The sequence below is a fragment of the Micromesistius poutassou genome (assembly GCF_964030765.1).
Source record: "Micromesistius poutassou genome assembly, chromosome: 7".
Classification (NCBI taxonomy): domain Eukaryota; kingdom Metazoa; phylum Chordata; class Actinopteri; order Gadiformes; family Gadidae; genus Micromesistius; species Micromesistius poutassou.
In genome coordinates this window covers 4,170,727-4,186,676 of record NC_140277.1, presented here as the reverse complement: position 1 = coordinate 4,186,676, position 15,950 = coordinate 4,170,727, and the positions used below count along the sequence as shown (strand labels likewise).

The 15,950-nt window shown below is 46.7% G+C and overlaps 1 protein-coding gene across 1 annotated transcript in view; it reads right to left on the bottom strand.

Annotated features, from left to right (window-relative positions):
* wdr11 (WD repeat domain 11) overlaps positions 1–15,950 on the bottom strand; it is a 55,107-nt gene that overhangs the window by 19,825 nt on the left and 19,332 nt on the right. The window contains exons 10-13 of the mRNA XM_084470532.1: positions 14,377–14,553; positions 6,321–6,405; positions 4,276–4,382; positions 818–893 (exon numbers count right to left, since the gene is read on the bottom strand). Coding sequence (XP_084326658.1) covers positions 818–893; positions 4,276–4,382; positions 6,321–6,405; positions 14,377–14,553 — 445 coding nt within the window. The remainder of the gene's footprint in view (positions 1–817; positions 894–4,275; positions 4,383–6,320; positions 6,406–14,376; positions 14,554–15,950) is intronic.

Here is a 15,950-nt window from a genome sequence, read left to right as displayed (position 1 = left end):
ATCACATTCGTCCCAGAGCGAATGCTCACAAAAAGACAGCCACGCCTGGCCACTCGGGACGGCGTCGATACAGAGAGTGTGAAGCAATGTAGCGCGAAGCCAGAGCCATTTAATCCAGCTTCAAGCATCCTTGAACGTGACACCGTGGCCCTCGACTCAATCTAATTAGCTTGGTGCTCCAAAGGCCAAGTCTGCACTCATGGTGCCGACGTTTATGCCTGAGACTGAAGGGTGCTGGTGATTTAGTGAGTGTACAGAGGGTTCCTAAACCGGGTAAACCCTGTCCTCGTCTCCCGGCACTGGGACGGTGAGGGACTCTAAAGACTGGTTGACACCGTTACACTCGTTCCTATTAAAGGAAAATGTAGCCGTCTTTTTCTCAGGCTGACAGCACGACGTAAACACAAGAGAATAGTGTAGGCTTCAGCCGTACAACAAACCCAGCTGTGACAGTCACACACACACACACACACACAATGACACACACACAGAATCTGACTTTTAAGATTTGAAGGCATCACCGTGGCAACATGAATAAAAAAACCTGGAGGGCATAAAATGGGGGGGAAGGTATGAGGCTGATAATGACCTTGGGCCAACAAACTTTAGGAAGGGTGAGTGTGTATGCATCTGCAGGTGTTTGTACATGTGTGTGTGTGCGTGTTTATGTTGTGTGTGTGTGTGTGTGTGTGTGTGTGTGTGTGTGTGTGTGTGGGTTTACGTGTGTGCGTGTGTGTGTGTGTGTACGTGTGTGCATGCACGTGTAAGAAGCAGGTGAAGGCAGGATGCATGGCTGGATGGTGCACGAGCTACTCACTTGAGATGAGACACTTTAATCATCTCAATGGCTGGCTCGTCTGTGCCTCGCTCACCTCGGAATGCAAAGCACCTGCCTGGGAAACACAGAGAGCGAGAGATTTGGGTTGAACCTCGGTAAACACAAACACACTGACAGACACATACAGACAGGAGAGTCAAGAGAGAGACAGACAGACAGAGAACGAGAGAGAGGAACAGAGACAGATAGACAGAGAACAAGATAGACAGAGAACAAGAGAGAGAGAGAGAGAGAGAGAGAGAGAGAGAGAGAGAGAAAAGCTACTGTAGAAGATGATTCCACCAGATCTAATTCTCTGACAAGTGCGTGCAGCCCCTCCAGGTGTATCAGGCAGACTTCAAGAGCACTGAGCCAGCAGGGAGCGCTGCAGAGGACTCCCGGCTAAGGTGAACAGAAATCCAACTACAAATGCACCCAAATCAAACAGTTGTTGTTGCTTGTTGCTGATGTTGTGCCAGCTGATGTACGGAGAGAGATACTAGTTAGCCATGACGGCTGTCTGGAGAGGACCGCGATGTCTGCCTACTACACTAGAAAACTCAGGAGCCAGGTGTGTGTGTGTGTGTGTGTGTGTGTGTGTGTGTGTGTGTGTGTGTGTGTGTGTGTGTGTGTGTGTGTGTGTGTGTGTGTGTGTGTGTGTGTGTGTGTGTACATACGATGTGTGTGTACCATATTGTTCGAAAATACAGCTGCATTTTCTATAAGCCCCTCTATAATTTTCTATAAGCTGCAGCTTTCGCTCACCAGCTTCCGCAAACGACTCAAAACCCACCTGTTCAGAGTTCACCTAGACTCTACATAGACATTCAGTCCCTTATTTGTCTGTTGCACTATTGTTTGTTCTACGTCCTGGCACCTGATGAATGCACTTAATGCAGGTTGTATTCATTCATTGTACTTAATTGTGTAGCATGTACTTAATTGTGTTGTGTATATATGTTGTGTAGCATGTACTTAGTTGTGTAGCATCTGCAGTAGCTCCCCGTATACAGCGGCCACTGCTGTATACGGGGAATGGGGTTAGCCTGGTGATTGTTAGTATTTGCACTTGGTTCTATGAATGTCTTTACTGTACTGACAGCGATATATTGTTTCACTTCTTATGACAAATGTACTTATTGTAAGTCACTTTGGATAAAAGCATCTGCTAAATGCCCTAAATTTAAATGTAAATGTAAATGAGTGTTAAGAATGGGTTGTATGTTTCAAAACACCATCAACAAGCCTGTGGTATAAGCCACATCTTAATACGCAACTACCCACAACCCAAATACTGACACATAGCGCCAAATGCAGGCGTGAAGCTGTAACAAAAATGTTTAAATGGTACAGTATTCCTTGGGGCCGTGACAGGCACCACGTTGTCTGTCTACTGATGGGTGAGTATGTGCCCGTGAGTAATTAGAGATGATACAGATTCAAGATTCACTAAAACCCTGAACCTTCTGCAGATTTGGAAAACATGTGCATGTGTGTGCGTCTGCGTTTGTGCGTGCGTGCTTGTGTGTGTGAGCGAGCGAGGCACAGTGTTTATTGTGTGTAACCATGCTGTTGGGCGAGGTGAGGGCCGGTTCACTAGTCCTTAATGAGGCCCCTCTTCTTCGCCCCTTCCACGCCTCCATTTGTGCAGCAAAGCGGCACAGAGGCGAAATGCCCTGATTACATAGACTCAATTACACCCGATATACCCCCCCAAATCCCCAACCCTCCACCGTCCTCCCTCGATCGGAACAGCAGCCCAAACCATATCACAGCCATCTCTTGGACACACAGGTAGGTCACAAAGGATTTGGTGCGGTGTGTGGTGGAGCTATGTGCTTAAGTGTGCACTGCAATGCACCACGTGCAAGCAGGTGTCCATTGTGGCCAGACCGGACACGTATGAACACATACGCACAACATATCCATGGAATAAGACTCAAGATCGAACAGGAGTGAACTGACTGAACTTGGTGGAAGACATGCCTGCAGGGGGAAATGAGGGATGTTAACATAAGTTGAGGTGGCAGACTGTTAACTTTGATAGTGTCGGATCATCTAAAGACCGACATCCTTGGCTTAACGAAAGCTATGAACAATAAAATAAAAGTAATTAACCTGTGCAGTCACACAACCTCTTCTCTTCTACAGAGTACCACTTCATATTTGGCAAACTTATTTTCTGTGCATTACAACATGACTGCGTTATTGTTGAGATTGCAATTGAAATGGAGGGAAAAACTGCCTCTGGTGTTTGCAGAAAGTCACCCAGAGATCACAACCAGACGACTCCTGCCTGGCCGTAAGGCTTGACCCTGACTGCCCGATAAACATCAGTATATGAAGAAAGACCACATGACACCTGTGCTCGGAGAGTGTGTGTTGCCTCCGACCTTGCTTTGGGTCATTTCAAAAAGGCTACTGCTGTTAAAGTGGCTTGTGAAAATAACAAAGGTGAAGTAATTACTTATTGTTGTGAGAAGCCATTGCCACGGTCCCCTTTCAAAGTCAGGGGCTGTTCTCAGCATACTGTATTTTTCCCTCGATCGTATGGGGGGATCTTTTCAATGGATTCTACCTGAATGGCTGAGCTTCTCTGAGAGGGAACAGGAATTCCATTCTACGTGGCTACTGACTTCCAAAAAAACATTTTGAATATTGGCTTGAAGCGAACTCGGGGGTTTGACAGGTAGGGTGGCTATAAATTGGCTCTTCAGGCTCTTTACTGGGCACAAAGCCCACCAGGGAGGGAGATTACCACCTCTAGAGTCCCTGGGCTTATTTCACAGCAATACGAAGCCTCAAGCTGAACATTTGTGCAGAGGGAAACATATTGTACATGTACCCAAAAAATGCAATTTTTAGTTGCTTCCCTGCATGTGAAGCAGTTGTTGAAGGCATATTTTGAGGTTGTGGTGGAACTTTTACAACCCTACCTCTGGGATTCTTTCATTTCCTATTCCATTAAGAAAGTAATGTCCCCACCATTTCATCTAGCCCACTCAGTAATGGAATAATGTGGCTGTGTATGTTTCAGTATCTCATACAAATGGCATTATCGTGCCGTTTCCCTTCCATAAAATGGTCCTTTTCTGTTCTCTCTTTGACTCAATGCCTCGCCCTACTGCTGCTTTGACGCAAATCACTTTCACAAAAGCTAGTGGCCTTGAGACTTCCGTTTGAAGAGACTACTCGGGCGACAGAGTGCATGAGGCGTGAAGAGGGGGAGAGAGAGAGAGCGAGAACGAGAGAACAAGAATGAGAGAGAGAACGAGAAAACGAGAGAAAGAGAGAGAGAGAGAGAGAGAGAGAACGAGAGAGAGAGAGAGAGAACGAGAGAGAGAGAACGAGAGAAGGTGAACAAGAGAGAGAAAAAAACAACTGCAACAGAAGGGGAGAGGGACCGAGAAAGAGTGCAATATATAAACGAGTATATTTTTGTGCGTGCTTGAACTCACCAGTGGGGAGGTCTACGTGTTGCAGCTCATTGCGCACCATGCCCATGTTGTTGGGGCTGGAAGTGGCGAAGGACAGGAAGCTGGTGAGACTGACCCACTCTATCCCCCTGTGAAATCGAACACACACACACACACACACACACAGGCGCACGCACACACACGCACACCAAATAAATCAGAAAAACACACTTGCACTGCATCCATTAACATCATCAAAGCAAACATTTAAAGTTTGCGCATACATAATCACACGTCCTGCCATGACCAGTGAACTTATTTGGGAAGTGGGCCCGGATCAGGGAGCAAGGCACCGTACCGTAATGAGATGCAAAATAGCCCCATGATTAATTAGTCAATTTCCTCACCAGATGTAAATGAGATGCTAATTATCCCAGCCTCCCTGGGCATGTCTGGGTGGGCCAGAGGCCGCCAGGTTAATTACCATACGGCCCAAAACACACACTCGCTGTATGCATGCATGCCATGAGCACACACAGCTTTTTAACATTGTACTGTATGTTGTACTTGTTGTAGTGCATATAGCACAGACTGACAGTACAGCTCAGCAGCTGTTTGGAAACCTAGTCAATAATGAACAAACATTTCTTTGTGTTGGTGTCTGCAAATCCTCAAGTTGCTATGTAATATTTAGATATTGCATTTTTGAGGAGAGAAAGGGTAAGAGAAAAGGTGAGAGAGAGCGAGAGTGAGAGAGGGAGCGAGAGAAACAGAGTGAGAGAGAGCGAGAGAAAGCGAGAGAGAGAGAGAGAGAGAGAGAGATCAACAGCGAGAGTGAGGGATCGAGAGCGAGAGAGAGCGAGAGATTTGAGAGCGAGAGAGAGCGAGATAGATAGAGACAAAGAGAGAGCGACAGCGAGAGAGCGACAGCGAGAGAGAGAAAGAGCGAGAGCGAGAGATTGAGAGCGAGAGAGCGAGAGACAATGGAGCTGCCAACACCACCCCCACCACCACAGCCCCCATGCAGTTGCGCCGGTGTCGCATTGGTCATGGTGTTGGGAGCCAAGAGGCAGATGGAGGGCAAGCTGCAGTGTCTGATGGGATAGACATACACACAAAATCAAAACACACACGCAAGCACACACACACGACAGATACACAAACTTTCGGGCCTGCTCGTGAAAGTTTCCCTGTGTTTGTGTTTATCGGCTTTCGTGGCGATGCACGGTGTGTTTTCTCCTAATCAATCTTTTTTTATGGCCTAATTGATTCAATCTCACGCTTAATTAATCCTAGTGAAACGGCCCCGGCGCTTCTAAGAGTTGTAATTAATGGGGCCCGGGGTGCATGGCCCCTCTTCACACACGGGGCCCCGCTGAGAACGGACTGTCAAACACAAACTGCAATTAACCCGAACATCAGAAACACACCGCAGTGGCCGCAATTAACGCTCCTTGTGATGAGTAGTCCACTACAGAATGAAAAGGAAATAGAGTCAACAATGCTGGATGCATTTACACAAACCTGTAATAGGAATAGCCAGCGATAACTTAAAAATAACATCAGTATTTTAATTGTGCGTGAGGGGCCCGACATGATCTTGTGAGAAGATGGCCGCTTTAAGGCCGGGTATTGTTGCTGTGGATGAAACCGCAGCCACTGCTGGGCTACAGTGATGGAGTGAATCCCTGAACACAGAGGCTGAGGCTGCTTCAACGGTCAAGCTTGCTCATCCATACTTCCCATTAACATATAAATTAAATCAAATAAACGATTTTAATGCGACAAACAAAAAGCACTTGCCAATGTATTCACAAACCCCGAATGGGTTATTTAAAAAGGTAGGGCTCCGTTACCCTGGCAATCGGGCTTATCGCACCCGGCTATTCCCAATAAAAAATGGGATCGCTGGAAATAAAATGAAGGGAAAAATATGGAAAAATCGTTTGACCCAAAAGTAAAATACAAGGTTGTGGTTTCGATCAGCAGCACTTTAATGAGTTCCCCCCTGTGTGTGTGTGTGTGTGTGTGTGTGTGTGTGTGTGTGTGTGTGTGTGTGCATGAGCCCAGAGAACATGGTCTCCTACCTGACTTCACAGGAGTGGACACTCAGCTCCTTATGCAGGAGCCCACTGGTCAAGTTGTACACCAGCACCGAGCCATTACTGGTCCCTGTGTGTGGGGGGGGGAGGAGAGAGAGAGAGAGAGAGAGAGAGAGAGAGAGAGAGAGAGAGAGAGAGAGAGAGAGAGAGAGAGAGCACAGGTAGAGCAGTAAGATTGTGCATCACAGGAAATGGGGGAAATATGAAAAAAATCTGGTTGATCTTTGTGGAGAGGCATGAGAGGAGGTTGCTAGGGAGAGGGGATGGCTGAACGGCTCTGCCTGCACCGTTGCTAGCGCCAGTCTAATTGGAAAAGCACTCTTACATGATGGATAGACGGCTGGGTAGAAGGACATATCGTACTCGACTCAAATATTCGGAAACATTAGCCACCAGCGGGAACGATATGGTACCGATGTGTCAAAGGAATACCCCAGGAGCACTCACTGAGAGGGGAAAAGTAGTTTAAAAAGCAGGTAGCAGGGCGAACCTGCCACAGCCACAGTCGCCTGCTTCATCCACCAGGGGAGGGAGAGGAGGATGAGGTTCGGTGAAGCCCAGGCTGATAATGACATATTTTCTTTTACGTAGATAACGGTATTTCTATGTCACCAAAGTTTTCCACGTGGAAAACGATTTTGCAACACAAAGATGGGTGTGTTTGATGGCCGGAAGTGGGGGACAAATTATTCAATAACGCATAAAATGCACGAGGAACGTGCATTAAGAAAACGCGGAGGCTATCAGATTCTGCTCTGATGATTTTACATTTACATTTACGTTTGGGGGATTTGGCTCACACCGGCCGCAGAGTCGACCATGCAGGGCGACAGCCATCTCGTCGGGAGCAGTCAGGGTGAGGCGTCTCACTCAGGGGCACCTCAATACTCAGCGAGAAGGAGCCGGGGATCGAACGCGCTACCTTCCGGTTACCAGCCAACCCGCTCTACCTCCTGAGCCAATGTCCGCCCCTGATGATGCTCTTGAAGTGTTTGTGCTTGCTCTGGGTCAAGGCCAGCGGTTTCATAGTGGCAGACCCGGACCTGGAGCACTGGTGCTGAGCTGGATAATGAGCCTGTGTGACTGAGTGCGGCCAAGGAGACTTTTCTTTCTCTGGAGGAGCGCAGCGAGTCCACCAGATCCGAGACAGACATCTGGACCCAGACTGGCGTAATGCTGGCAGGCTAGAGAGTGTGTGATTGTTTGTGTGTGCGCTTGTGAGAGTGTGTGCTTGTGCGTGTGGGCCGTCTGTTTGCCTTGCCCCTTGGCAGGGGGAGGACAGTGGGAGGGACGAGGTGTGTGTGTGTGTGTGTGTGTGTGTGTGTGTGTGTGTGTGTGTGTGTGTGTGTGTGTACTCCGACAAAGTCAAGGGTAACCGGGAGGAGGTAGATTGAAGGATAAACAAAAGAGCTACCCCACCCAGGTACAGTCTTCTTGTTTTTTTGCTTGTTTCCTTCCTGTACTCTGAGAGCAGCTCTCTCTGTTTGCACACCCACGACCTTGCTTCAATTATTTTTCAAATTACCTTTTATGATTCTTTCATTTTCACTTATGCAAGGATTCAAATTCATAAAAGCATTTTCTGTTGGTTCTGTTAGTATGCGTCGACAGGTGTGAAACTAATCAGTGCTGCTTTTTTATCCACAGATTCTGTATTTTTGTGCGGTGGGATTCATCCAGCCGGTAATTGGTATTTGCTTTGCAGGACCCTGGGATTATGCAAACGCTAAAGCAGTGGTTGTGGAAGGCAGCTGTGCTCGTGTCATCAGCCATCGCTGATAGCACAGTGAGCTGGCGGTCGCACCCATTGTGACGGGCGTGTGTGAGGGCTCTGCTGCGCTCCACCACTCCAGCCCCGTTATCTCCATGTGCGGAGTCAACCCACACACACACACACACAAGGCGCCGGTGGACCACCATGGGTAACGGAACCGGACAGGCGCCATCGTCTGCAACGGGAGGATTACGGAGCTTCTGTAGAGCTCAGTAATGGCTTTGGGTTGGGTTGTTGATTAAAGTGTGTTTTTTTGTGTGTGTGTGTGGGGATGGGGGGTCTTGTACCGTCTCTGAAGCAAGAGTTCTAGAGTCAAGCACACAAATGTGCTTGACAATGTGTTTACTTGAGACGGAGCGAACCTTTGAGAAAATACGATCCGTTTGTATCCAAAGACGAAAGTAACAGCAATCTGTTCTAACGTCGATGCTCTGACAGTCACAACCAGGATAAGGTAAGGCTGTCCCCAAAAAAAGCTGCAGCAGTCCCCGCAGAGATACGACGATGGATAGGAACAATATGTGAAAAAGAGGGTCTCTGGGGAAGAAGAGTGGAGCTTGGGATACCCTGCCCTCCACTCAACTGTTATTGGACTGAGGGTGGCCATTAAAATCCCCAGTGCCTTCCCCCTTGTAGCAGAAAGCACATCTCCTCCGTTATTTGCTATTGTTGTTTGCACTCTACGTAAGGTGCAAAAAGACTCCTCGCTCAGCAGGTGTTGATCAATATGAGCTTTCTGCTTTCCGGTAGCAAACAGTGAGAGAAACAGGATTGTGAGGCAACAACGCTGTCACCTCAGGGGTAATGGCTGCAACATGAATTACTGTGATTTTGCCGCACACCCTGAGTGTGGAGATGTGTCTGATATATATAACTCTCTTTCAGGACTCGCGCCGCAGTGCATCCAGTGAACAAAGCACGTAACTGAGTTAAAGGTCGAGTTGTGACAAAAGAAGCAGTGAAAATGAGTGGACTGAGTACAAATCTAGGGCAGGCAATTTCAAGCAACCAGCCAGAATAAGCTTGATTTTATAAAGTATCCAACCGAAAAAAACCAAACCCTCCCTTCATGCCTCCCTCCAAAACCACTCTCACAAAACAGTTATCTCGCTCGCTAGCTTCAGCTCTAGGTCTGCCTGGCCTTGTGGAAGACTCCATGTGCAATGAGAGCAGAGTATGTGCAGAGAGCAGAGTATGTGCAGGTAGCCGTGTAGGAAGGTAGACAGGAAAGTTGGCCGTCCAATCATTGTATTCGGGCCATGTGAAATGATTGGACAGGCTTAGTACCGTCCTGCGATAGATATTTGTATATTATTTGATTCTTTTTTGTCAGCGCTTTGACTTGCTTGTCTGTTTATAAGATTACATGACATGACAATGTCTCACATGGCAAAGTATAAGTATTAACGAGCACCGGCTTGCGACCGCGTCACGTGCCGTCGTAACATGTGCGCTGACCAATGTAGAAGCAGATTGGATAAATTCCCTAGGAGGAGTTTGTTCAAATACAAGGCGAAAAAGACCCAAAATGGCCAATTTGACGGCACGCCACGGACACACCCTTCAACGTACAGTCACAAATAGCACAACGTTGGTTCAGCACCATTTTTTGACTGTACTGACTTTTGAAGCAGATCCGATAAATTCCCTAGGAGGAGTTAGTTCAAATACAAGGCAAAAAAGTGATTTTTTTTTCAAAATGGCCGCCGAGAGTGAAAATTAAAAATGAAAATAGCCGACTTCCTGTGGGGTTTGGGGCATGGGTCCAAGAGGCTTTTCTGTAGGTCATGGGACTTTATACATGCCTACCGAGTTTCATACATATTGGTGAAACGTGGCACAGGGGCTGCTTTTTAAAGTTCCTGTAGGGGGCGCTACACACATGAGAAACACGATTTTTGGTAGGTGAGCTACCGGCACCAGTCTACACGTGTCCTGTGAATTTCATATTCAAAACTATTACGGTGTCCGCAGAGTGATTTACCCTGACACCAGAGCCTGTGGCGGCCATGTTGTTTTTCGACTTTATTTTACTTGAGCAGTTGGAACTTTGGTCCCCAACGGCCACTAAGTTGGTCCCGCTCAAATCAAACATTGCGTCTATGAACTGTGGCGATTTTAGTGACAGGCCACGCCTATTTCGATGCCACGCCCCACTTGAAAAAATGTTGACTTTATCTTGTTCAGAATTTGATTCTGAACAACTTTTGTATTGGGGTCAACATCATAGGAGTCCAACTTGATGTTGATATGAGCAATTAACTATTTTCATGGTTTAAACCACTCCGCTTTTAGAACTCAATGGTGCTTTAAACTTTACAGCACCATTGAGTGAAAAAACTGGGTTTTTGTACAGACTAATCCTTATGTCAGATTGAAGATAATGGGCCATAGATTATATCTGCCAAATGATTTTTGTCAAAGTCGAAAAACCTGGGATCCTTGGGGAATTTACTGTTTTTAACTAAATTCAAAATGGCGGAAAATATGGCTACCGGAAGGGTTCAGTCCAAGAGACAAATTTGTTCAGCATGAGGATATGCATGTGTGTGCAAAGTTTCATGAGTGTAGGTAAAACCGGTGGCGAGATATGTCCCCACAAACGTGCCAAATAAAAATGAGTTTTCGTATATGTTCAGGGGGGGAAAAATGCAGTCGAAGACGTGAAAAATAATAATAAGAAGAAGAACTAGGAGGAGTTTGTTCAAATACAAGGCGAAAAAGACCCAAAATGGCCAACTTTGACGGCACGCCACGGACATGCCCTTCATACGTACAGTCACAAATAGCACGGCGTTGGTTCAGCAGCATTTTCTGACTGTACAGAAAAAACTTGAAGCAGATCTGATAAATTCCCTAGGAGTTTGTTCGTTCAAATACAAGACCACGGAATAATTCAAAATGGCCAACTTTGACAGTACGCCACGGACACGCCCTTCTACGTACAGTCAAAAATAGCACAGCGTTCATTCAGCAACATTATTCAAGTGTACTGACGAATTTTGAAGCAGATCCGATAAATTCCCTAGGAGGAGTTAATTCAAATACAAGACCACGTAATTCAATTAGTAATCTCGAGAGGACTCAACTTCCAATCACAATAATTACCAGTAGCCTGCAGCTCGGAATAAATTGGGAGCTGAACTTGGCTGGTGTATATTTCCTTCGCTGATTGACAAAACAGAGCGCCTCGGCAAGAGTGCAGGTGTCCGCTCCTGGCCTGCCACTTGTGATCATCGTCGCAATAATCGTCCGTCAAATCAGTAATGTGCTGCAGCCCTGAAGAGCTACATCAAAGGAACATACCGGGGTTTCTCATTGGCCCCGATGAGTCACAGTGGCGCGACGAGTGACCAATCACAGCAGGCCTGCCGGCCCATTAGCGTCGGCAGACACATCGACCAGGTCATACCAAAAACCTAAATTTTGTGCTGTAATCTCTAATATAAGGTTCCAAATTACATTAACAGCTCCGAGAGACACTGCCATTATTAAAGAAATATATTCAAATAAGGGATTTAAATGGCCAGGGCATTGAGACAAGGAATGTGCTCCGTGTTGGGTCACTGACTGATTCCTGCAATCCCATCGCGGCGTGGGAGACCACATGACCCTGGTTTGGGTGGTGAAACAAAGAGCATGACTTAAGAGTCATGTGACGGGGTGATGGGTGCGTGGGGAGGGCCGAGGGTCCTGCTCTAGTTTCAGTTGCTTGGCGCCCCGCTGGACCCCCGCCGACTGCAGACGGTGGGTGATCCCGGACCATCTGTGGTACCGGACACTCTGCCCTCACACACACACACACACACACACACACACACACACACACACACACACACACACACACACATACACACACACTGGGTGAGGGACAGCGACACACACACACACACACACACACACACACACACACACACACACACACACACACACACACACACACACACACACACACACACACACACACACACACACACACACACACACAGTGAGGAATGGCAACAGACACACACACACGCACACTGGGTGAGGGATGGCAACACAAACACACACACACACACACACACACGTACATCAGTAAAGCGTGCATGTGTGTGATTGTGAGTGTGTGATTGTTGTTCTTTGATGTACATTTCCCCATAGGGCTGCCTTGCAAGTCGTTTTTTTCCCCACACGAACACGCACATGCACATGCGCAAACAAACCTACTTTTCGATATTTGGAATATATATCCTGGATATTCCCGGCCTCAAGGAAGAATAAAATGAGATATCTCTACAAAAGTTAACTCTTCTGATGAAAAGTTGGTTTTGGTCTTTCAAAACCTGTGAGCGGCACAAGGACACTGATGAAAGAAGCAAGGTTCTTCACGTCTCGTTCATGTTGAAGGGCCAATCGGAGTGTGTGGATCTCGAGAGGGAGGACTAATTCATGTGTGCCACAGGGGACAGAATGGGGCCTATTCCTCAGCTTGACAACTGAGCTGACAAGTGAGGCTCGCAGAGTTAAGTGATTTTTATGTGTATATATACATGAGCGAGAAGAAAGAAGAGCGATGAGAGAAGAGAGAAGAGAGAGCCAGAGTTACAGGGAGAGAGAGAGAGAGGGAGAGGGGAGATAGAAGAAGACAGTTAGAGAGGACGCAGAAAGAGACTGGTAGGAGAGGCAAAAGAGAGATACATTTAGAGAGGAAGGATAGGGATAGAGAGAGAGAGAACGAGAGAGTAAGAAAAAGAGAGGTAGAGCAGTGAGATTGTGCATCACAAGAAATAAGGGAAATGTGAAATAAATCAGGTTGATCTTTGTAGAGAGGCATGAGAGGAGGTTAGGGGGAGGGGATGGCTGAACTGACAAGTGAGGCCACTTGGAGTTAAGTGTTTTATATGTGTATACATACACCGTGTATACATCAGCAAACATGAATACATGAATACAGCCAAAGGGAGAGAGGGGAAGGCGTCACGTCACTCAATCCTGGCTGCCAGGGAATCCTTTTAGATCAAAATCTGCAATTTTCTGCATTATTGCCGTGGGGATGTTAAGCATACATGTTCAGTGTAAAATCGCTGCACTGATCTAAAAACAATCAAATACAAACTTTCCCTCTGCCTGCAATGCCTCGCTTATCCATAGTACATCTCTCTCCTGCGCTTTTCCCCCAAAGTTTGTGTTTGTAGTAGCATCTCTTTCATTCTCCCGCATCATTTCACCGTCATTTGCACGAGAGGCAGAGCTAGATAAGATGAGCACCTATTTGCATGTCGCCTGTAACTCTGTATTGAGATGTGTTGTCAGAGGCGGCAGTCATACTGTAACTCACAACAGCATTGCTATTTTAAAGCCACACACTCACACAACGTCGAAAGAAAATCAGAAAAATCTGTCATGTCGAATTAAAAGTTATCGGTTTTATATAAACATCGATACCTTCCTGCCGACACGTGAATGGCGACAGAGATGAGCACAGATAGATGACTCAGATCTCCATCACTAAGCTCCCAATGGCATCTTTTCCAACGCTGTGCAGAGGAGCCATAAATCAAAGCAACCCAGTTAGTTATGACTGGCTGCCTCTCGCTCCAATCTCTCTCCAGTGTCCCCGGCAGCAGCAGCAGCAGCAGCAGCATGATTAATGGGAGCGAGCAGGAGCGCGGGTCTCCAACCACAAGCGCTTGTTTAAATGGCTGACCTATGAAATTTATGAAATATTAATACTAATAGCAGGGGGATTATGAGATGATTACAGGTGCAATCTACTCGGCTTCCCAACATCATTTCTTCGTCCCAGGGGGTCTTAACTGTTAACAGGGTTCCAAATGATTCGCTGGCGTTGGGAATAACAAACATGAACGTGGTTTATGGCTGTCGTAAAAACTGTGTTGTGTCACTTATTTACAACATAGTAGGAAACCACCACGATTTCATCGAGATATGGGTGTGTGGCTTTGCTCATTGTGCTGCTCAAATTGCTTTCATTGCTTCTGAAAAAAAAACTAGACTGTTTTTGTCAGAGGCCCCCTCGTTAATGGGAGGCAATCTCTTGTTTGGTAATCAGTTTTTATGTCGTTTCATAAAAAAAAAAATACTTTGATTATTTCTTGCAACAAAGAAATTGCCAAAATGCAAATCCCTTGAAAGTACTTTTTAGTTTGATTGGTTCCGGTCCATAACAGCCCAAGAAACAACCACACACCAAAGTACGTTAACTCTACTTTCACCCTACACTCATAACAGTCCGCAGAGGCTGGTAGAGGACCCCTCACTCACCTACAGCCAGCAGGGGCTGGTAGTGGTTGATGTTCTTGGTGGTCAGCGGGGGGCACATGCGGATGGCGAAGGGGGGCAGCGGCAGCCCGGACAGCAGGCCTGTCAACAGGAACTTCAACTGCACTTCCTGCTGGCTGGACGACGGGGGCGGAGCCTCTCCTGCTATCAGCGTCTGACCTGCAATTACAATAAAATAGATTTAAAAAATCAAAAGATAGACCACGAAGAGGCGGAGGCAAGCCAACTTTGTGTTGTGACAGCGTTGGTAAATGGTGGTTTGGGTTTGTTGCTATGCAGCATTTGGTGTGGGCATCTACCCCTGGTGGAGTGAGGGAGAGAGGGAGAGAGAGAGAGAGAGAGAGAGAGAGAGAAAGTGAAAGAGAATGAGAGAGAGAACGAGAGAGAAAGAGAAAGAGAGAGAGTATCTTTACTCTTGTGAAGCCTCAGTCTGAGATAACATTGATTTTTACAGCACTTCCAATATGCCCAGTGAGTACAAGGAGCTCTTGTTTCTCACATGTGGATGAAGACATAAGTAAACAAACCATGTCAATAAACCACAGCTCCATCTGGCATTGCTTGGCATCCAGCTCTTTACCAAATTACCTCCTTAAAAGCAAAATGGGCACCTCACCTCACCTCCCCATACAGTTCTCCAAACACAACATGTATAATAGATTAGATTGTTCATTTTGGGGCTTAGACACATATCCACCAATCACACACCGTTGTGTTGTTGTCCTTATGTCCTGTGTTATTCTTTAATTAAACGTGCACATAGCCAGCGAGGAGAAGTGGTTATTGCTGTTTGTTTGATGAAAGCCTTTGGCTCAGTCGTTATGTAGGAGTGTCTTGAGTTACCTCAAGGCTTCCGTGATCAGTTAGTAGTGTGAGAGCAGCAAGCAGCAGGGAGGCAGTGGTATACACACACTTAAACATAATTAAACTCACTGCGCTCTGCTCATTTAATTGTTTAATGGAAGAATCAATGCAGGCAGCCAAGCCACTAGGCCATCAACATACGTCCCCGGCCTCGTAAAGTGCATGCATTCACCGCCGTAATCACCAACAAAATGTGAGTCTAAAGCCTGTGCCCTCTTGAAAAGAAAAAAAACACACAGATAATGACAGGTTATCGACGTGTCATTATTGGAGACGTTTCAGTACACGTTTCGGAAGTGAAATTATCAGCGTTTTTGAGATGTCATCTGGCATCAGAGCACTCATCTGACTCGCCGGACCTTTTGAAGTAATAATTGGTACGGCTCAGAAGAATCCATTTGCGCTTCATTTCATGCAACATGATGGGGGGGGTCGTGGTTGGCGTGAGGGTGTAACAGGCGCCGCAGCGCAGACGACCGCTGGTACAGAGCAGGGTGGGAAACAAACAAGGCAGATCGTTCTGCGTCATCATCGATGATGAGCACCATTCCGCGGTGGGGGCATCATGTGTGATTCTGATTGGTCAATTCTCTTCAGGCTTGTGGGTGGTAGTGCATTGTATGTTCCAAGAAGAACATGAATTGAAAATGGTTATGCCATCAGTGTACATAAAATGGATTGGAAGGCCTTAG